Here is a 23,073-nt window from a genome sequence, read left to right as displayed (position 1 = left end):
GCCGGCGGCTAGCGCCCGTGCTGGCCGTGGCCGCCGGGCGGCTAGCCCCGTGCTGGCCGTGGCCGCCGGCGGCTAGCGCCCGTGCGGCCGTGGCCGCCGGGCGGCTAGCCCCGTGCTGGCCGTGGCCGCCGGCGGCTAGCGCCCGTGCTGGCCGTGGCCGCCGGGCGGCTAGCCCCGTGCTGGCCGTGGCCGCCGGCGGCTAGCGCCCGTGCTGGCCGTGGCCGCCGGGCGGCTAGCCCCGTGCTGGCCGTGGCCGCCGGCGGCTAGCGCCCGTGCTGGCCGTGGCCGCCGGGCGGCTAGCCCCGTGCTGGCCGTGGCCGCCGGCGGCTAGCGCCCGTGCTGGCCGTGGTCGCCGGGCGGCTAGCCCCGTGCTCGCTCGGGTCGTCGGACGGCTAGTCTTCGTGGATGAGTTCCAAGCCTCCGGGTCGCCAGAAATCCGTGTTTCACGACTCTCCGAGTCCTTATAAATAAAACTCCTTTTTCTGTTCCGGGATTTCTGAAAACCCCTAAGACGTCAACGGATAGGAAGACTTCGTATAAAACGGTGATGGTTATCGTACAACACCATTCACCTCAGCAATGGATCGAAGATCTTCCGAAAGACTCGACATCCAAGTAGGAGCATCCTTCAGAGAAATCGTAGAAAAACAGCGGAAGCCCGGAATGCGGCCCGAAAGGGACCAACTCCGATCGGACGACCAGTTTACGATTTTCTAAAGGGATAGATGCGACGGTTTACAGTTATCTTCGCATGACAAGATAAATGATAAACTTCCGAAAAGATAAATGTCAACTTTCCAAAAAATAAATGTCAACTTTCCCGATAAACACGAAAGCCGACGAAAATGGAAAAAGTCCAGCCCACGGCAGACTCAGCCCACCAAGGATAGACCGTCATATGGGAGTATATAAGCAATGCTAGGAGCAGAGGAAGGAGGATCCGAAATCAGAGAGAAAAACCACTCCAGAGCAATTTAGAACTTAGGCGCTTATTTCCTTTTTAGCGAGCTGCGACTCAACTAGGTTAGATCTAGGTTTCGAGACTAGCGACGATCGACAGCTCTTACAGCCGAGATCTCGACCTGTTGTCCAAACGTTCTCCGCAGATTTGGAAATAAGATTCTTTCTTTTTGCTCTATTCATTTTACGCATTTATTCTCGAATTAGACTTGTTTTAACTTTGTCGTGCGTGGCCCAGCAGATAGCCGGGATCCTCGGGGAAAACTAGGTCAACTTAGTTTTCCTACGTTTTAACTTAATTAAAATCGACAGTGCGAATTTCGGTTCCCACAGTTTGGCGCTAGAAGGAGGGGGATTCACGGCTTTATCTTTCTCGCAACTACGCACGCCCAGTTAAGCATGTCTGTTGACGCGGAAAAAGACAAGCAAACACACGACGGACCAGCCGTCGATGTCAACGCTGAGAAGACTCCTGACAGAAACGTATCGACGGTCACTGCCGAGGCAAACACCGCGATGCTGGACCAGATGAAGGAACTGTTCGCCACCGCCCAGAAACGGTCGGAAGAACAGGAGAAACTAATGGCTTCACTCGCTAAACAGGTCAATACCTTAACAGCGAAAAGCAAACTCCCGCGCGGATCCACCAAGGTGAGGCGTGTCAGGAGGCTGGACTTCGGACCTTCCGAAGACCAAGAAAAAGATGCCCCGAGAAAATCCCCGGAACTCGTCCCTGACGATACCACTCCGACGGGGCAGAAGAAAACGACGGGAAACCTTCCACCTCCCGCAAGGGACAACGAAGGAGACGACGTCGAAAGAATCAATCTGGATGTCAGCGATCAATCGGATCCGTCCGACGAAGACGCCGACATCCACCACCGAAGGACCCGAAGTCAGTCAGCTCGACTGGCGGCAGCCTTCGAAAAACCCATGACAGAAGAGGAAGAAGACCTCTACTGGTCAGAGCAAGAAAGGCTGGCTGAGGACCAAACTCGGGCCTATCGCCGCCAGCGTAGACAGAAGAGCGCAAACGGCACCAGCGAGATTCACGATCTGCGTGAGTACATCGCCAAAACTGCAGCCGAGGTGAAAGCGGTAAAATCGCAGATTCACCACGCGACCAGCACTGCCCCCGAGATCGACCTGCTCCTCGAGGAGTCGAGAAAAACCCCGTTCACCTCTCGAATCACGGAGGCGCGAGTCTCGGATCCTGGGAAAATAAAGCTTCCCACCTACGATGGAACCACAGATCCAAAGGCACATCTGCAGTCTTTCCAGATTGCAATGGCAAGGTCTAAACTTCCGGAGCGGGAAAAGGATGTCGGCTGCTGTCTCCTGTTCGTCGAGAACCTCAGAGGTGCTGCGCTCGAATGGTTCTCACACTTGAAAAGAAACTCCATCGGAAGTTTCCGCCAGCTTGCTTCAGCTTTTCTGAAGCAATTCTCCATGTTCATGGACAGGGAAACTTCCGACGTGGACCTTTGGAGCCTAATTCAAAAGGAAGACGAACCGCTCCGCGACTACATAAAGAGGTTCAAACTCGTGATGTCCAGGGTAACAGGCCTCAGCGATAGAGTCGCCATCGACGCCCTGAGGAAGAACCTCTGGTACAAGTCAAAGTTCCGAAAGTGGATTTCTTTGGAAAGGCCACGCACCATCCAAGATACCCTCCACAAGGCAACGGATTTCATCATCATGGAAGAAGAGATGAAAATCCTAGCACAAAAGCATGGACCACCGAAAGCATCCGGCAAGAAGAAAACCTCTCGTAACGACAAGTACGTCCACCACGAGGGGGAAGACGTCCAAGGCGAACATAATTACGCCGTTAATTCCGAGCAAGGAAGGACCTCCGGAAACACCTGGACGCGGAACTCGTACAAGGACAATTCCAGCTGCGAGTTCCATCAGACGAGAGGTCACTCCACCGCCAACTGCAAAGTCCTCGGCGCTAGACTCATTATGAAGCTGCTCGACGGCAAACTAGCAACGGTCAAAAGCATGAAAGACCTGGTCCTAGATTCTGACCGTCCGCCGAGGACCGACGGAGCCAATCCCAATAACGCTCCTGGAACTCAATCGGGCGAAAAACGCGAACGGAGACAAGACGGCGAAGGAAACAACAATAACCGCCAGAGGATCAACATGGTCATCGGAGGATCGCATTTTTACCAGGACTCTGTGTCGTCGATCAAAGCCTACGGACGGAAGGCCGAGACAAGCCCCGGATGGTGTCCGGAGGACGACATTCCCAGTCACGCAATCACTTTCGAGGAACAGGATACGACCGGACTCGATAAACCCCACTACGATCCTCTGGTCATCGACTTGGTGATTCAAGATCTCGAAGTCGGCCGCGTCCTCATCGACACAGGAAGCACGGTCAATATCATGTTCCGCGACACTCTGCAGAGGATGAACATACCCCTCGGAGAAGTCATCCCAGAGCCAAGACCACTAACTGGATTCTCGGGCGTCACATCCATGACCCTCGGAAAAATCAGACTCCCGGTCATGGCTAAAGAAGTCACAAAGATTGTCGAATTCGCGGTAGTGGATAACCCGGCTATCTATAACGCCATAATGGGAACTCCTTGGATAAATGCCATGAAGGCAGTCCCGTCCACTTACCATCTCGGCGTCAAATTTCCAACACCAACTGGAACAGCGGTAATCTGGGGAAGCCAAAAACAGTCGCGACTCTGCTTCCTAGCCGAACATAAACTTCGCAGCAATCGGAACGCCCCAGTAGCTAACCCGAAGCGAACCAAGAAGAACCTGAGTACCTCCGAGAACTCAGCAAAAAGCAACTCGGATTTATCCGAACAGGCCACAACTCAGGATACTGGAAAAATCCTTGAGTCCGTCGCCGAAAAAACGGATGATCCAACTCCCGACGCGACCGCCGACTTAGCTGAAACAGTCAGGGCGCCAGAAATCGTGGAGTAATAACAACCGTGATAAAAGCAGAACTACGAGATGGCTTGATCCTCGCAAGAGGTACGTAGGCAGCTCGTCGCAACCCGACGAGTTCAGCTATCCCCCTCGCCAAAAAGGGGGGGGGAGATGGAAACGGATATCCTTGTACTCCCGCAAAAACACTTTTCGCATGTAGTCTACATTATAAATAAAAAATCCATTTGATTCAAACGCTTACTCAACGCATAAACATTAAGGAAAACGAAAATCATATCTTTAAGGAACGCGAGACGTCGTTAGTTCCCAAAAGGTCTCGATTCTCCATTCTCCTCCAAACAGTCCATCCGCGACTCTAAAAACTCCACTAAACAGTCCATCCGCGACTCTAAAAACCATTTCCGTCGATTGGCCCCGACGGAAAAATACAGAAACGTTTCACTCAATCAAATTCGTAGTCCGGCTTCTAACGAAGTCCTTTTGCATCCGACAAGGATATCATAGCGCGCTATACAAAAAATCCAAATTTTGGTTAGCTCTTCGTAAAGGAAGTAGCTCGATTCGTACCCAAACGAATCATATAAGCCGATAAGCACTTCGCAGATTCTAGAACGGTACGAGTCAGGTCAAAATCGCAAACAAGCAAAACGAAAGCCGATTTGTCATCGCACAGCTTCAGTCCGAAAGTAGACCTAGGTCTTGCCCTAAACCCGGCCTTGCTGGTATCTAAGACATCTCATAGGCATAAGTATCCAGAATACGAGATCCCAAAATTTGCCTCTTATCGCTCACAAACCTAACGTTCACTACAAAGTGACCTACGGACCTAGCGACAAAAAAAAGAGATTGAATGCGAAGTGACTACGCGTATTCAAACCCTCAACACTTGACGAAAGTATAAATCAAAACGCATAGTTCATAAAAGACATTTATAACAGGATTCAAAAGCCACCAACGGCCGATCCCGAAAAACATAAAGTCACGCGACCTCCTAGGGGTCGCGACACATACATACAAACGGCCACACTTGGCCTATCACAAATCATAATCAAATGCATAGCAGTCGGTTAGAGATATTCCGAACGAAGAATCGGGCTGGTCGACCTCTTCACCCCCGTCGCCTGCATTTGAACCTTCACCTACATCCGCCGTATCCTCCGAGACTTGGATAGGATTCCACAGTTCTCGAATTCTCCCTTCAATCGGAGGAACAAAAGATTCGGCACCGGCACATATCCTCATCGAGCCATCCATCGTGGCAAGTTCGCCGGAAAGAGAGAAGTCCTCACGCTGCATCTTGCTGAGGGTACCGACCGAACCACGGCACTCGCGAAAATCACCTACAAAGTCCTGAGCCTCTTTATATGCTTCGAACTCGGTAGAAAAAATTTCGGCCCTTCGGTTCATCTCGGCGGCGGCTTTTCTCCGTCCGCTCCTTTCCGCACGAATAAGGGCTCGAGCCTGGACCTTGGCTTGCCGGCGATTTTGCTCCTCCACCTCCAGCCGATACTTAGCAAATTCCCTTTCCGTTTCCTCCGCTTTGAAACGGGCCAGCCGGGCAGTGCGGAAACTCCCATCTATCGATGCATTCCACACTCTCACGGCCTGCAAAGAAGCCGAGGTCAAATAAAAAGAAAAGTGGAGTTACTCAAGTTTCAAAAACAAACCTCGTTGACCAAACGAGCGCCCTCCGCAGTCACCTTGTCCCTTTCCTCGTTATCTAAGGACTCGTCACGGGAAAACGCCGGAGGGAGTTCATCAAAGAAGTCACCCGGGGGAGGAACATCCCGACTCTCTGAGGTAAAGCCAGGATCATATCTCGGCGGCGCACCATCTCCCGACGAAGTCTCGAAAGCGATCCCTTTACCCTTACGAGATCTCCGCCTCTGCCTCAAAGGGGCAAAAACGTAGGACCTATCGTTCACACAGGGACGTGTACCACCTCGCGATCGGTGAAGCGCAACCGCCTCTCGAATCCGGTCAAGAGTAAAGGAGTTCCAGGAACAAGGCCTCGACCTAAAAAGATCCCTCCTGACCGAAAGATCGGAAGGAACGTGCGCGAGACACCTGTTCTCTAAAAAAAAAAAAAAAAAAAAAAAAAAAACAAACACGTTCAGTATTCGCCTTTCGGATCATAAGAGAGGAGATGCGACAATCTTACCTCGCTGGTACAACCATTCTGTCGGGAATAGATGGAGAAAGCCTTCCTCGACAGACTCTCCGTCTATCCTCACAAAAAGAAACGATCGGCATAATCCTTGGCGTGCGAGGTGACTCCATTGATCACCGAAAAGTTGGTCCTCGCCTTCATGGAGTAAACTCCATTGATGCTCGTCGCCTTGGAGTTCCATAACCCTTCGAAGTCGGCAGGGCTAAGGTCTATCCCTAACTCGAAACTCAAAATCACAACGCCGAGCCAGCTCTCCAAAGCTGACACATTCAGCTGGCTGATTGCGATTCCGAAACGGTCGAGGGCCTGAACAAGGACCCCAGGGATTGGGAACCATAGTCGACATTGCGTCAAGAACGCCTCGTAACAAGTAAAGTAACCTTCCGGAGGATGCTCCGAACTCTCATTCCCGCAGGGAATGCGAAACACAACTCCCTCCGGAACCCCATAAAACTCTCGAAGAGTTTCGAGATATTCGGGGGATACTTCGCTCGGTGAGTCAACTTGTCCACGCGCCCTCAGAGGTCGCCGGGGAATCGGGATCACGGGAAGGGGAGCATCAGTGCCAAAGACAGCGTCGCAGTACGCGTTCCTGTTGATCTCTGAAACCTCGGGCTTCGGATTTTCTTCCTCAGCATGAAAACTATCCGAAGACGAGTGAGACTGCCTCCTCGAGAATTTCGATCTTGAAGTCATTCTTTTCTTAAAAAATAGAGAGAGAATTTGCAAGAGAGAGATTAGCTTGAGAATCTTGGGTGAAGTAAAAATGGTAAAGAATTCACAAGTACTTATAGGCAAAAATTTACTATTCACCCCGACCTTCGACACGATTTCGTCTCCATTCTTTCCTCATGAACCATACCGCAAGCTAGGATCTCCAAACCCTACGATTCCTAGCTAGCTGGGGGCTAACTGTTGGGGTCAAAATCGGTCAAGACGAAATCGATGTCCGATGTTGGGGTCAAAATCGGTCAAGACGAAATCGATGTCCGAAAATCTCGGAAAAATATGAAAGATGTAAAAGCAACCTCGAGAGACTAATTGTTAATCGAGAAACCTTAAGAAAAAAATTAAGTTCGAGATTCATCGTCTCGAAATCAACTGCTAGAAACATTTTCTACACAAGGAAAAAAACCTACGGAAAACTAAAAACGCAAAGAACACGAACGCCGAAGGAATCGAGCAGCCAACACCGGACGTGGCCGTGGCCGCCGGGCGGCTAGCCCCGTGCTGGCCGTGGCCGCCGGCGGCTAGCGCCCGTGCTGGCCGTGGCCGCCGGGCGGCTAGCCCCGTGCTGGCCGTGGCCGCCGGCGGCTAGCGCCCGTGCCGGCCGTGGCCGCCGGGCGGCTAGCCCCGTGCTGGCCGTGGCCGCCGGCGGCTAGCGCCCGTGCTGGCCGTGGCCGCCGGGCGGCTAGCCCCGTGCTGGCCGTGGCCGCCGGCGGCTAGCGCCCGTGCTGGCCGTGGCCGCCGGGCGGCTAGCCCGTGCTGGCCGTGGCCGCCGGCGGCTAGCGCCCGTGCTGGCCGTGGCCGCCGGGCGGCTAGCCCCGTGCTGGCCGTGGCCGCCGGCGGCTAGCGCCCGTGCTGGCCGTGGTCGCCGGGCGGCTAGCCCCGTGCTCGCTCGGGTCGTCGGACGGCTAGTCTTCGTGGATGAGTTCCAAGCCTCCGGGTCGCCAGAAATCCGTGTTTCACGACTCTCCGAGTCCTTATAAATAAAACTCCTTTTTCTGTTCCGTGATTTCTGAAAACCCCTAAGACGTCAACGGATAGGAAGACTTCGTATAAAATGGTGATGGTTATCGTACAACACCATTCACCTCAGCAATGGATCGAAGATCTTCCGAAAGACTCGACATCCAAGTAGGAGCATCCTTCCAGAGAAATCGTAGAAAAACAGCGGAAGCCCGGAATGCGGCCCGAAAGGGACCAACTCCGATCGGACGACCAGTTTACGATTTTCTAAAGGGATAGATGCGACGGTTTACAGTTATCTTCGCATGACAAGATAAATGATAAACTTCCGAAAAGATAAATGTCAACTTTCCAAAAAAATAAATGTCAACTTTCCCGATAAACACGAAAGCCGACGAAAATGGAAAAAGTCCAGCCCACGGCAGACTCAGCCCACCAAGGATAGACCGTCATATGGGAGTATATAAGCAATGCTAGGAGCAGAGGAAGGAGGATCCGAAATCAGAGAGAAAAACCATTCCAGAGCAAATTAGAACTTAGGCGCTTATTTCCTTTTTAGCGAGCTGCGACTCAACTAGGTTAGATCTAGGTTTCGAGACTAGCGACGATCGACAGCTCTTACAGCCGAGATCTCGACCTGTTGTCCAAACGTTCTCCGCAGATTTGGAAATAAGATTCTTTCTTTTTGCTCTATTCACTTTACGCATTTATTCTCGAATTAGACTTGTTTTAACTTTGTCGTGCGTGGCCCAGCAGATAGCCGGGATCCTCGGGGAAAACTAGGTCAACTTAGTTTTCCTACGTTTTAACTTAATTAAAATCGACAGTGCGAATTTCGGTTCCCACACTAGACACATGCGAAAGGTGGTCTAGATCATTAGAGAACGTTTTCAACCAAACCGATAATGCTTGCTAGAATTACCGTCGATCGATACAACCATCGTTGTATGGACGATTGTTTTAAAGATGTATCGATCGATTAGACAAAAGTTGTATCGATCGACTCTTTTCCGTGATCAACAAACGATAGTTGAGATCCGGGATCTAGTCAAAGGAGACCCTACTGGTCGTACCAATTGTTTGTGTTCAAAGAACTAAAACCCTAATGTCACTTTCAAACTGCATAATTTCATACCTGAGAAATACCTGAATCTAGCTATTCACCTCATTAAGAAACAACATTCATTTCAGTTACTGAACAACTTCCTTGTTCACCATATTATTTACTGCTTTAAAACATATAAAACCTTAAGTCTATCTTCATCTCTAATTAATTGAACTTTCAAGTAATCCTAGAGTCCTTGTGGATTCGATCCCTAAGTATTGCATCTGAACCTCTTATTTGAGAGAGTAATTCACTTTTTAGGGTAATTTGAGTGATATCAGTCCCCACGTAACTTTTGGACTTATAGCCTTTACGCAGGGCCCGAGGTGCAGACAATGTAATAGGGTTGCTCAGACTCGTTCCTTATATGTCGTACACCCATGTGAGTAGTCTCACTAGTATATATAGGGTTTGCTGAGATCTAAGATCCATTAGGACCTGACCTAGCTAGTATGCCCCTTTAAGTACATTGGAGTTCCTATAACCCCTTTAGCCGTAACTAATAATGTATTTTATAAGCTTAGTCCGGAGACGTTATCGCGTACATAGGAGTAGGAAACCAGTGTACTTAAATATATCATAATAATAGTAATAGTATATAAAGCTTGATCCGGGGATCTTACTTTAGAAGTGATAGAATTTGAGGTGCAAGGCATTCCAGCAGTTGGGTTGGACCTTGTCGTCGCTGTCTTCCAGCTTATAGGCTCCTACCCCTTGCACCTCTATTACCTTATAGGGACCTTCCCATCCAGGAGCTATTTTTCCGGCTGACTTATCCCTTGTGTGGTCACAGACTCGCCTTAGGACCCAGTCCCCTTTCTGGAAGGTTCTGGATCTGACATTTTTGTTGTAGCTCTTGGCGACTTTCAACTGGTAGGACGCATTTCTAAGGCGGGCCCGCCTCCCTCTTTTCGTCGAGTAGGTCTAGACTCAGGGACATTAGCTCGTTATTCTCCTCCTGGGAAAGGAATTCAGAAACCGTGGTCCTTACGTGCACCTCTGTGGGTATCACCGCATCAGCAACATAGACAAGGGAGAAGGGAGTCTCCTGGGTAGCCGTCTTTGAGGTTGTCCGATAGGCCCATAGTACTCCGTGTAGCTCTTCTGCCCATCGCCCTTGGGCGTCTTCTAGGCGCTTCTTGAGCGTGTTCACCACTGTCTTATTAGTGGATTCGGCTTGACCGTTAGATTGAGGTGTCGTGGTGCTGAATAGGAAAGCTTGATGTTCCAGTCCTTGCAGAACTTTCGGAAGTTGTAGCTTGTGAACTAGGGTCCGTTGTCTGTGACGATCTCATGGGGAGTTCCGAAGCGTGTGATCACGTTTGTCTATAGGAATTTCCTGATTTGGAGATCTGTTATCTTGGCTAGTGCTTCAGCTTCCACCCACTTTGTGAAATAATATGTCACGACTAGGAGGAAGATCTTCTGCCCCGGTGCCATAGGGAATTTCCCTACGATGTCCATGCCCCACTTTCAGAAGGGCCAAGGAGAACTTAACGATTTGAGGTTCTCTGGTGGAAGGTTGGAGATTGGCGCGTGCTTCTGGCATTGCCTACAGAGCTTGGCTTGTTTGAGAGAGTCCCTCGCCATGGTTGGCCAATAGTATCATGCCCTTCTGGCTCTGAGTACCAGGCTTCGACCACTAGAATAGGAACCACATTCTCCTTCATGAAGATCTTCTAGTATCCTGACGGCTTCTCTAGGGGTAAGACATCGTAGATAGGGTCCTGAAAAGGATCTTCGGTACAGTTTCCCCTCAGAAAAGCAATACCTTGCAGCTTGGCGCCTTATCTTCCGACTTTCGTCTCGATCTTCAGGCAAGGTGTCATACCTTAGATAGTTGATGATGGGCGTCATCCAGGTCTCTCCTTCGTCTACCACGGATACTTCTTCAGGCTTCGTCTCCTTTTCGGTCGTAGGCCATTGGAGTACCAGTAGTGGGATGCTCATATGACTTGTACTTTCTAGGGCGGATCCTAGATTAGCTAGAGCGTCAGTCTGGGAGTTGTGCTCCCTAGGGATCTGGGTGAGCTTACAATGTCGGAACCTGTCGAGTAGTCTCTTAGCCACAAATAGGTATCTGATCATACTCGGATCTTTCACCTGATAGTCTCCTTGGACTTGGCTTATGATCAGTTGTGAATCGCTGAAGACCTGGATGTCTTCTTCCCCCATTTGTTTTGGCGAGTGTCAACCCTGCTATTAGAGCTTCATACTCAGCTTCGTTTTTCGTTGCTTTGAAGTTGCAACGTACGGCCCTTGAGGCTGATTCCCCCTTGGGGGAAATTAGGACTAGTCCCACGCCTGCGCCCCTTACGTTACTAGATCCATCAACGTACAGTGTCCATTCTCCTTTCTCCCCTTTGCTATCACGAAGCTTTACCTCTTGTTCCAGGACTGGAAGCATGGCAGGAGAGAATTCAGCTACGAATTCTGCTAGGACTTGCGATATGATGGCTGTTTCAGGCCGGAAGATCACGCTGTATTCCCCCAGCTCTATAGCCCATTTTGCTAGTCGTCCAGACACTTCTGGCTTATGAAGGACTGCCTTGATGGGAAAGGAGGTGACCACCACGATTTGATGAGCCTAGAAGTAGGGGCGTAGCTTTTGAGCAGCGTTAACTAGGGCAATGGCCAGCTTCTCGAGGTGACTATAGCGGGTCTCTGTTGGGGTTGAAATCGGACAAGGCAAAGTTGGCATCTAAATTTCCGTTAAAATTATTTACTTAAGAATTTCTACGATTCCGGAAACGGAAACTTAGACGAAAAACTTATACGAAAATTTGCGGAAAAATCTTGTTTTAAGACAACGATTCTTTAAAAACAACGATTTCTTAATCAACGATTTCTTAAAACCACGATTTCTTAATCAGCGACTTGAGAAATCAACGATTTCTTAATCAACGATTTCTTAATCAACGATTTCTTAATCAACGGCTTAAAATATGCGATTTCTTAATCAACGACTTAAGAAATCAACGATTTCAGAAAGTAACGATTTTTTAAATCAAACGGAACAATATCATCAAAGGTCCAAGCATCCGCAAACAAGCATCCTAAGAGAATCGTAGCTTCGCGATGGTTTCAAACGCTCGGACAACGGACCTCCGTCCACATCGCGATCGGGTCACGAACAAGAGCTCGGTTGCTATGAACGCTCGGTTGCTATAGCTGCGGATAGATCTCGGTCGCTATAGCGACCGAGCTGCGGACAAAGTTCAATCGCTATAGCAATCGAGCATTCATATCTCCATCATTCTCTGAAACGTCTGATGTCTTCCGAAACGACGATACGACGTAAAACTATGCATTCTCGACTATCCGTATAGCCATTCTCCGCAACTCGCGACTAACCGTTTCTTGATCTCTCGATCAAATGAGATCGTCCGTTAGGTTTACGATAAAACCGCGGAACTTAACTTTATCGGAGAAATCGTAAAAACGTCTCAAATCAAAAAATACTGCTGAAAGGAGTCATAAACTTGATTCAAGGCCCACTTACGATTTCTTAAAAACCCATAAACCTTATGAAGGTTTATGCTTGGAGGATAAGCATCAGTTTCCGCGGATAAATGGAAACTTTCCGAAGATAATCATGAAGATCGGAAAAAATGGAATATTCCCATTTTTTCGACTATGACGGCTTAAGGGCAAAAGGGGGAAGCGTAAACCGACCTTGGAGGGAGTATATAAGGAGATCAAGGCGAGAGGCATAGGGGCATCACTTTTTCAGAGCAACTTAGCACTTATAGCATTTTAGGCAACTTTCCGTTTTTGTTTTTCGAGCTGCGACTCTATTAGGTTTAGCCACTAGGATCTCGCCGACAGCTCTCGTAGTCGAAACACGTTATCCTGTTGTTGTTACGCTCATACGTAGATTCGGAATAAAATCCTTCTTGCTCTTTTTACGATTTTTATTTTATTTTTCGTTATTGTCGTGTTCTGATTGCTTGACGTGTGGTTTCTCAGAAATATTGAAGGTGTGAGTTTTGGTTCCCACAGTTTGGCGCTAGAAGGAGGGGGGGGGGGTACGGATCAATCTTACTCACGACTAGCTCACGCTCAACCAGACATGACTAACGACGATTCAACGAACTCGCAAACTCCTCTAAACAGGGCACCCAAGGACGTCTTGAATACTCCAGCAGCGGAAGTTTCCGCGGCCAACGCACCTGCTAACGCCGCGTCGCTCGACGAGTTCAAGAAGCTGCTTTCCACCTACGAAAAAAGGTCGGAAGAGCAGGATAAACTCGTGGGAACCCTGACCAAACAGGTTCAAACCTTAACGGCAAGGTCCCGCGCAGTTCTCCCTCGCAGAGCCACGAAACTCCGCGGCAGGAGACTCGAGTTCGCAACCCCACACGATAGGCCTGGAACTTCACAGGAACGTCCTTCCGGACAAAACCCTAGCGAAACATCCCCTATCGCAAAAGGCAAGTCGGAAAAACATCCGCCGTCCAAAAAAGACACTGAGGTGGATGAAGTCGAGCGTATCGACTTGGAGCCCAGCGATGACTCCGACGAAGACGCCGGCGTCCATCCAAGAAGAACCCGCAGCCATTCGGCTCGGGAAAATTCTCCGTTCGACAAACCCATGACGGAAGAAGAGGAAAACCTCTATTGGGTCGAACAGAAGGGAACTTGCCGAAAGGCAAACCGAGATTACTCGCCGCGAACGCCGACAAACTCGGAAAACCGCTGGAGAGGATCCCGATATACGCGATCTCCGAGATTACATCACCAAGACCGCAGCAGAAGTAAGGGCCGTGAAATCGCAGATCCACCACGCCACGAGTGCTGCCCCAGAAATCAATAGGCTGCTCAAGGTGGCTCGTAAAACACCCTTTACTGCGCGAATCTCCCAAACCAAGGTGTCTAATCCGGGGAAGCTCAAGATACCGATGTATAATGGTACGACCCACCCAAAGGCGCATCTCCAGGCATTCCATATCACTATGGGAAGAGCCAGACTTAGAGAAAGCGAGAAAGACGCTGGTTACTGTCGCCTGTTCGCCGAAAATCTCAAAGGCGCGGCACTCGAGTGGTTATACCGGTTGAAGCGAAACTCCATCGGAAGCTTTCGCCAACTCGCATCGGAATTCCTCCTCAAAGACTCTATGTTCATCGATAGAGAAACCTCCGATGTCAATCTCTGGAGCTTAACCCAGGAAGAGGGCGAGCCCCTCCGAGAGTTCATGAGCCGTTTCAAACTGATCATGGCGAAAGTCAGCGGAATCAGCGACAGTGGATAACGCTCGAAAAGCCTCGCACGATCCAGGACGCCCTCCACAAGGCCTCGGATTACATAATGATCGAAGAAGAGACGAAAGTCCTGTTGCAAAAACATAAGCTGGCAAGGAACTCTTCAAAAGACGTGGATCCGAAGTCAAAGAAGAAAATCTCTCGTAACGACAAGTACGTCCATCACGTGGGGGAAGAACTCAAAGGCGCGCACAACTACGCGGTCAATACGGAGCAGGGCAGAACTTCGGGGAATACGTGGAACCATAACCAAAGTTACGACATAAACGTCTATTGCGAGTTCCATCAGACCGAAGGTCACTCCACGGCTAACTGCAAAGTCGTAGGGGCCAGGTTGGCCGCGAAGCTGCTTGCTGGAGAACTCTCTGGAGTAACCAGCATCAAGGATCTAATCCTCGACTCCGACCGTCCGCCAAAAACCAACAAGAATCCTCCCGCGGAAAACTCGTTGCGAGAAATCAGGCGGGGGATAAACGCGAAAGAAGACCGGACGATAGAGGAAACGATAACTCCTGAAGGAGGGTCAACATGATCATGAGAGGATCCCAATACTGCAAGGACTCGGTCGGCCATCAAAGCCTAACAACGGAAAGCCGAGTCGACTGCGAAGTATCCCCCACGGTCTCCTCCTCGAGACGGACAGAACACCTCTATCACATTCACTGAAGAAGAGGCTTGCGGAATCGATCAGCCTCACAGCGACCCCTTGGTCATCGATCTCGTGATAAGAGATCTCGAAGTCGCAAGGATACTCATCGACACCGGAAGTACGGTAAACCTAATCTTCCGCAATACCTTAAGAAGGATGGGCGTCGAGCTCGGAGAAGTCACCCCGGTAACAAAACCGCTCACGGGTTTCTCCGGACAAACGTGCATGACCCTGGGATCAATTCAACTACCCGTCATAGCGAAAAACATCACCAAGATAGTTGACTTCGCGGTGGTAGATAGCCCGGCTATTTACAACGCGATCATGGGAACTCCATGGCTAAACGCCATGAAGGCCGTTCTCTCAACCTATCACTTGGGCGTCAAATTTCCAACCAGGACTGGAATTGCCGCAATCTGGGATTGTCAAAAACCGTCGCGACTTTGTTTCCTAGCGGAACATAAGGTAAGACAGATCACGACAACCTCCACGGTTAAACGCAAGCAAACTCAGCCTTCCGCCGAGGATGCCCCGACAAAGGGCACAGCGAAATCTCCCGCGGAAGCAGATTCGGAGATCGGAACCATCCCCTATTCCGAAGACAACGTCACAACTCAGCGGGAAGAGAAAAATCTCGAGGTGAACGTCGACCCTGCGACTAAAGCGGTCGACGAAAAACCAACCGACGAGTAAACACACTCGCGGCACAAACAGAACTACGAGATGGCTTGATCCTCAAAAGAGGTACGTAGGCAACTCGTCGAAACCCGACGAGTTCAGCTATCCCCCGCCAAAAGGTTTAAAAAACCCCTCATTTGTATTCGAAATTTTCGAAAGTTTTTCAATAAAATTCTCTTTCTCAATCTGTCGATTCCTAACACATAAACACTCCGGAAAACGAAAAACGTATCCTCAAGAAATGCGAGACGTCGTAGTTTTACTGAAGATATTTAATTCGTATCATCCGTCAAAATAGTCCGTCTGCGACTTTAAAATTATCAAAATAGTCCGTCCGCGACTTTAAACGTTTTATCAAAATAGTCCATCCGCGACTTTAAACGTATTATCAAAATAGTCCGTCCGCGACTTTAAAACAACCATTGAAACAGTCCGGTTGCGACTTTAAAAACAAAATGAACCCGTCGATTGGCCCCGGCGGGCAAACATAGAAACGTTTCACTTAAACAAATTCGTATTCAGATCTTTTACAAGATCCTCTTACATCCGACCAGGATACCATAGCGCGCTATACAAGAAAATTGAAATTTCAACTAGCACTTCGCAAAGGAAGTAGCTCGGTTCAAACCCAGACAAATCATATAAGCCGATAACACTTCGCGGATTTTAAAACGATACGAATCAGGTCAAAATCACAAACAGGCAAAACAGAAGCCGATCATCGCATAGCCTTAAAAGCTAAGAGTAGACCTAGGTCTTGCCCTAAGCCCAGCCTTGCTGGCACTTAACATCTCACGGACATAGTATCAAATACGAGATCCCAAAACATGTCTCTTCGCTTACACCTAAAACGCTCGCTAAAAAGTAGCATATGGACCAAGTGACGAATTAAGAGTTAGACTACGAAATGACTACTCGCGTTCTGCCCTCTACACTTGGCGAAAGTATAAATCAGACCACAAACACATAAATCATTGAAAAACTTACTTCATATTTATAAAAATCCGCACAAAGGTGGCAGGGATTCAAAGCCGTAAAAGGCCAGTCCCGAAATACATAAAAATACGCGACCTACTATGTCCGCGGCATAAAAACGGCCACACTTGGCCACGGAAATACAAAGATAAGGGAAAACATTTTCCTGACAAATTTAGTAGAGGATAAAATCGTTCGAAGACGAAGTTCCAAACTCCGTCGGATAAGTAACCTCATCCTCACCTCCCTCCGCTTCGGTCGCGACCTCCACCGTGTCAGGAGAAACCAGGATCGGCTCCCAAATCCCCAGATCTTTTCCTCGATAGGGGGAACGAGCGATTCGGCATGAGCGTTGTCCTTCATGCCACCCTGCATGAGGCTCAACTCCTCTTTATAAACATATTCCCTCTGTTGATTTCTCGCAAGAGCTCCAACCGATCCCGACACTCGCGGAAATCGCCCACCGCAGCATCGGCTGGCCGAAGATTGTGATACTCCTCCTGGAATCGCATCGCCCGATTCTGCACCTCGGCGGCAATCTCCCGTTTGGCCTGCCTCCTTGCTCGGCGAATCTCTTTGGCATGGTCGGCGGCCGCCCTCAAATTCCGTTCCAAGATCTCCTCCTGGAGTCACGCAAAATCACTTGCGTTCTTCTCCACTCTGAAGCTCCAGATCCTCATCTCTCTCTGGCTATCCACCAACGCCGAGCCGAGATTGTTCATCGCCTGTGGAATTAAAAAAAAAAAGGAATTTTTATTTTACAAAGATAAAATACGATCGTATAATATGGGGGGTACGAAAGAAAGCAAGGACTGACCCCGTTAACTACGCGAGAAGTTTCCGCCAATACTTCATGCCTCTCCGTCTCTTCCACGAAGGGGTGCGGATTAGGATGATCGGGAAGACCAGAAAAGAAGTTGTCGAAGCTAGGGATTGGCGCATCCCTCGAACCGCTCCCATCGCCAAAGCCGAGAGTTGGATCCCACCCCAGAAGTGGAAAATCATCGACGGGAAAGTCGTGATCCTCGACCTCGATGTCTTTGTCTTTGGTCGGCAACTCAGGCGATCTCTCAGCCGGAACGCGCTCCGGGAGATGCTCGACAGGAGCAAAATCTATATCGCCTTCAGCCTCAAAATCGGAGTGGACCATTCTGATCGCCTTTTGAACCCTCTGACGGGTGAAACTGGTCCACCAATGGTCGCCGCTCCTATGCGCATCTCTCACCTTAATGTTGTCCCTAGGCCAGGGATGGATCACGCTAATGTGCGGAAGGGGATTCGGAACCGTCCGGAACATCGGGATGAACTCCTCCTCGACGGACGCAGCGTTGAGTCAGACGTAGAAGAAAAATTGTTTTCAATGGTTAAAATTGGAAACAGTTTCCCTGACTACCAGCATCCTGTTACGAGGAGTCAGTCGCCAGGAGGCGGACTCCCGGTTGTATTGCACCTGCAAAAGTGCCTCAAAATGGTCAGCAGTGAGGGATAAGCCGCGCTCGTAACTCAGAATTACGAGACCGATAAGGATCTCGAAACTCGTAGGGTTCAGCTGGTTTAAAGAAACCTGGAAACGGTCCAGTACGCGGACAATAATCTCAGGGATCGGGAACCAAAGACGACAACGCGTCAAAACGGTCTCATAGCACGTGAAGTAGCCTTCCGGAGGATGGTCGGCGTCTTCTCCGCACTTAGGAATCCAAAACTCAACCGTCTCCGGGACCCCGGCAAACTTTCGAAGCGTCTCAAGGAAAAGTTCGGTGGTCTTGCTCGGTAGGTGGGCCCCCACTTTCCGAGATCGTGAGATCGGAATCTTTTCTTCCCCGAGATATTTGATTCGATCACTGCTCGCTTTCCAGTACGCATCACACTCGGCCGCATTCCGAGGAAATTCAAACTCAACCTTCGGAACGAGGAACAATTACTGATTACAATCGGGAGAAGAATTCACGGGAGTCTTCTTCTTAGAAGATTTCTTTTCGCCTCTAAACAACTTTGACATCTTTGTAAGGAATTTTTCTTTCTAAATTTTTTTTTTCTCTTGAAATGATTCTTCAAAGAAAGTCTTATGAAAGAGCGGTGAGTAAAAATGAGAGAGTTACCCCCTCTTTTATAAACTTCAAAATTTACTATTCAAGTTCGGACTTTTGGATACAAACTTGGCCTAAAAACTCGCATAAACTCGCCAGACCATGCGACAGAATCTCGTCAACCCACGATTCTACCGCACTGGGGGGCTAACTGTTGAGGTTGAAATCGGACAAGGCAAAGTTGGCATCCAAATTTCCGCTAAAAATTATTTACTTAATAATTTCTACGTTTCCGGGAACGGAAACTTAGACGAAAAACTTATACGAAAACTTGCGGAAAAATCTTATTTTAAGACAACGATTCTTTAAAAACAACGATTTCTTAATCAATGATTTAAGAAATCAACGATTTCTTAAAACCACGTTTTCTTAATCAGCGGCTTAAGAAATTAGCTATTTCTTAATCAACGACTTAAGAAATCAACGATTTAAGAAAGTAACGATTTTTTAAATCAAACGGAACAATGTTATCAAAGGTCCAAACATCCGCAAACAAGCATCCTAAGAGAATCGTAGCTCCGCGATGGTTTCAAACGCTCGGACAACGGACCTTAGTCCACGGCACAAACCCGATCGCGATGGCGATCGGGTCACTAACAAGAGCTCGGTTGCCATCGCGAACGGATCACGAGACCACAATCGGTCGCTATAGCGACTGAGCTTCAATTACAGCTCGGTCGCTATAGCAATTGAGTGTTCGTATATCCATCATTCTCTGAAATGTCTGAAGTCTTCCGAAACGACAATACGACGTAAAACTATGCATTCTCGACTATCCGTATAGCCGTTCTCCGCAACTCGCAACTAACCGTTTCTTGATCTCTCGAATGGGATCGTTCGTTCGGTTTACGATAAAATCGCAGAAACTTAACTTTATCGGATAAATCGTAAAAATGTCTCAAATCAAAAAATACGGCCCAAAGGAGTCCTAAACTTGATTCGAGGCCCACTTACGATTTCTTAAAAACCCATAAACCTTATGACGGTTTATTCTTGGAGGATAAGCATCAGTTTCCGCGGTTAAATGGAAACTTTCCGCAGATAATCATGAAGATCGGAAAAAATGGAATATTCCCATTTTTCGACTATGACGGCTTAAGGGCAAAAGGAGGAAGCGTAAAACGACCTTGGAGGGAGTATATAAGGAGCTCAAGGCGAGAGGCATAGGGGCATCACTTTTTCAGAGCAACTTAGCACTTAGAGCATTTTAGGCAACTTTCCGTTTTTGTTTTTCGAGCTGCGACTCAATTAGGTTTAGCCACCTTCGGGTATTAGAACTAGGATCTCGCCGACAGCTCTCTTAGTCGAAGCACGTTATCCTATTGTTGTTACGCTCATACGCAAATTCGGAATAAAATCCTTCTTGCTCTTTTTACGATTTTTATTTTATTTTCCGTTATTCTCGTGTTCTGATTGCTTGACGTGTGGTTTCTCAGAAATCCGGGACCTCTGGGAAATTAGGGTTTTCCTACTTTCCTAAAATATACGAAATATTTACGGTTCGAATTTCGGTTCCCATAGTCTCCGCATCTAGTAAAGATTTGCTCATGTAGTAGATAGGATGCTGTTTCGTTTCTTCTTCCCTTACTAGGACCGCACTGACCGCATGTTCCGATACCGCCAAATAGAGCAATAGGACCTCACCTTCCTAGGGTTTTGAGAGTGGAGGTGGAGTAGTGAGATAGGCCTTGAGATCGGATAGGGCTTGCTCACATTTTCTCGGTCCATTGGAAGTCCTTGGGGTCCTTCAAGGTTTCGAAGAAGGCATGCGACTTGTCGGATAGCCTGGAGATGAACCTGCTCAAGGCGGCCATCCTTCCTGTCGGTCTTTGCACCTCCTTGACGTTGCGAGGGGAAGGTATCACCTGGATCGCTCTCACCTGCTCTGGGTTTGCTTCAATGCCCCTGTGGGTGACTATGTACCCTAGGAACTTTCCAGAGCTTACTCCGAACGAGCACTTTGAAGGGTTTAGCTTCATGTGGTACCTCCTGAGAGTGGTGAAGGCTTGTTGAAGGTGTGAGATATGGTCCTCGGCGTCCAGGGACTTTACCAACATGTCATCAATGTAGACTTCCATGGTCTGCCCTATCTGATCGGCGAACATCATGTTGACAAGCCTTTGGTAGGTCGAGCCGGCGTTCTTCAATCCGAAAGGCATAACCTTGTAACAGTATATACCCCTTGAGGTCATGAATGAGGTCTTCTCTTGGTCGTCAGGATGCATTAGGATCTGGTTATATCCGGAGAACGCATCCATGAAACTCATCAGCTGATGACCAGCAGTCGCGTTGACTAGCTTATCGATGTGAGGCAAAGGAAAGGGATCTTTAGGACAGTACTTATTAAGATCCGTGAAATCGATACAGACTCTCCACTTCCCATTCTTCTTCCTGACGACCACTACATTAGCTAGCCATTCCGGGTATTGCACCTCTCGTATGAATCCAGCATCTAGTAGGTTCTTGACCTCTTCGTTGATTATCTCGTCCCTTTCAGAAGCGAATTTCCTCCTCTTCTGTCTGATAGGAGGATGCATCGGATCCACTTTGAGGTTATGCATGATGACATCGGGATCAATTCCAGGCATGTCTTCATGAGACCAGGCAAAGCAATCAGAATTGGATCTTAGGAAATCGACCAATCTCTTTCTCAAACCTTCCGGAAGCTTGGAGCCTATCTTTAAGTTTCGGCTCGAGTTCCCTTCCGCGAGTGGGACCTCATCCATTCCTTCCACTTCCGGCTCTTCGGTGTGTGGGGCCGGAAGCTTCTTTTGTAATTGCTATAAGACCTGAGTCTTTCCCTTAAGGGTAGTCTGATAACAGGACCTAGCATTCTCTTGATACCCCTTGACCGCCTTGATGCCCCAAGGGGTTGGAAACTTGACCAGCTGATGCAAAGTTGAAGGTACAGCTCCCATGTCGTGGATCCAAGGCCTTCCCAATATCACGTTGTATGATGAGGGGCAGTCGACGATCAGGAACTTCGTGGCTTGGTTTACCACTTCGGCGTACACGGGAAGAAGGACCTCTCCCAAGGTTTGTTTGACTTCTCCACTGAAGCCTACAAGGGGAGTCGCCTTTCTGGTTAGAGCTGTAGGTTCCAACCCTAGGTCGGCGAAGGCCGAATGGAAGATTATGTTGCTAGCGCTCCCATTATCTACTAGTATTCGCTTGACCAAGTAGTTTGCTATGGTAAGTGAAATGACGAGAGCGTCGTGATGAGGGGCAAGGACCTTCTCCTGCTCCCTTGCAGTGAAGCTCATCTCGTCTATTCCAAGGAGTAGGCGCTTGGGACCCTCGGCCTCTTGGCCGTTCCTGGCGTTGCTAGTACTTCTCTTGGCTGCGGCACTGCTAATTCCGCTTACCTCTGATCCGCCTGAGATGACATGGATTACCCGGTCTTGTTGTGGTGGTAATGCAGGAACTGCCTCGATAGGAAGACCGGGACCTTCTTTATTTAGAAGGTTCTTGGCTTTATCCGAGAGGTAGCCTTTCTGAGGAGCATAGCGACTTCCATCTTCAGGGCTATGCAATCCCCCGTAGTATGACCATGGTCACTATGAAACTCGCACCATCGCTTGGGGTTTCGATTAGCCTCTGCGGCCTTCATCTTAGGAGGCCACTTGACTTGAGGACCCATTTGTCGTAGGAAACCAATCAGTTCCGGTTTATATATCGCAAGATGGGAGATGTCAGGCCAAGTAGACACCATCATTCCTTCGGATCTAGGCCAAGGTCAATGCTGGTACCTGCCCCTGTTCGGGTTACTAGTCTCCCTAGCGGACTTGAAGTGAGAAGGCTCATCGCGGTCACTCCTAGTAGGCTTTGATGACTTCTGATCGTACTTCGGACCGGATTTGGCCATACTAGCAACGTCTTCTTCCCATCTTACTTGAGCCCAAGCACGAGACAGTACGTCTTCCATAATCCTGCACTTGTATTTGATCAGCTCCTTGTAAAGATCTCCCTCCGGAAGTAGACCCCTCTTAAAGGCTGAGATAGCCGTATCAGCGTTGCACTCAGGGATAGCCACCTTCGCTTGGTTGAAACGAGCTATGTAGGAACGAAGGGGCTCATTCCTATGCTGGAGGATCTCGTAGAGATCATCTGAGTTCTTCTCTGGGTCACGGCTGCTAGCGAACTGTTCTACGAACTTATCGCTAAGGGCTTCAACGGATTTGATTGATTTGGTAGGCAGGTTGATATACCACTGGAGAGCAGGGCCGGTCAAGGTTGATCCGAATCCTTTGCACATGGTAGCTTCCCGTGCATCCTGAGGGATTGCTACTGCTAGCATGTGTTGCTTGTACTGAGCGATATGATTTTTGGGATCCCCAGTACCTTCATACATCTTTATGCTCGGGAAAGAGAACTTTTGCGAGATCTCCACCGAAGCTATCTCTTCCACAAAAGATGTATCGGAGTAGGACCCATGATTACTCCTTCGAATAGGAGGAGCTACCCCTGGGAGCCTTTCTACCATAGATTGAATGGTACCGAACCTTTCGGAGACCACTCTTTCTAAGTAGGCTGCTAGAGCCGGATCTGAGATCCCAGGATCATCGGGTGAGTACTCTTC

General features: G+C 48.9%; 1 protein-coding gene across 1 annotated transcript; it reads right to left on the bottom strand.

Annotated features, from left to right (window-relative positions):
- Positions 1-21,274: 21,274 nt before the first annotated feature.
- Positions 21,275-22,749, bottom strand: LOC130500116 (uncharacterized). The gene is made up of 3 exons (XM_056994827.1): positions 22,514-22,749; positions 22,244-22,423; positions 21,275-22,019 (listed from the first exon to the last, which is right to left on the bottom strand). The coding sequence occupies exons 1-3, from the start codon at positions 22,747-22,749 to the stop codon at positions 21,275-21,277; spliced, it is 1,161 nt and encodes a 386-aa protein (XP_056850807.1).
- Positions 22,750-23,073: the final 324 nt, after the last annotated feature.

This window comes from Raphanus sativus, chromosome 9 (genome assembly GCF_000801105.2).
Source record: "Raphanus sativus cultivar WK10039 chromosome 9, ASM80110v3, whole genome shotgun sequence".
NCBI lineage: Eukaryota > Viridiplantae > Streptophyta > Magnoliopsida > Brassicales > Brassicaceae > Raphanus > Raphanus sativus.
This window is presented reverse-complemented; position numbering and strand designations above follow the sequence as displayed.

What these genes read in the sequence shown, in the direction of transcription:
- LOC130500116 (XM_056994827.1), bottom strand. Translation starts at nt 22,749, where the DNA reads ATGTGCAAAGGATTCGGATCAACCTTGACCGGCCCTGCTCTCCAGTGG. An exon ending in GCGAAGGTGGCTATCCCTGA is followed by an intron (nt 22,424 to 22,513) that starts GTGCAACGCTGA and finishes ATACAAGTGCAG; the next exon opens with GATTATGGAAGACGTACTGT. An exon ending in AGTAACCCGAACAGGGGCAG is followed by an intron (nt 22,020 to 22,243) that starts GTACCAGCATTG and finishes GGGATTGCATAG; the next exon opens with CCCTGAAGATGGAAGTCGCT.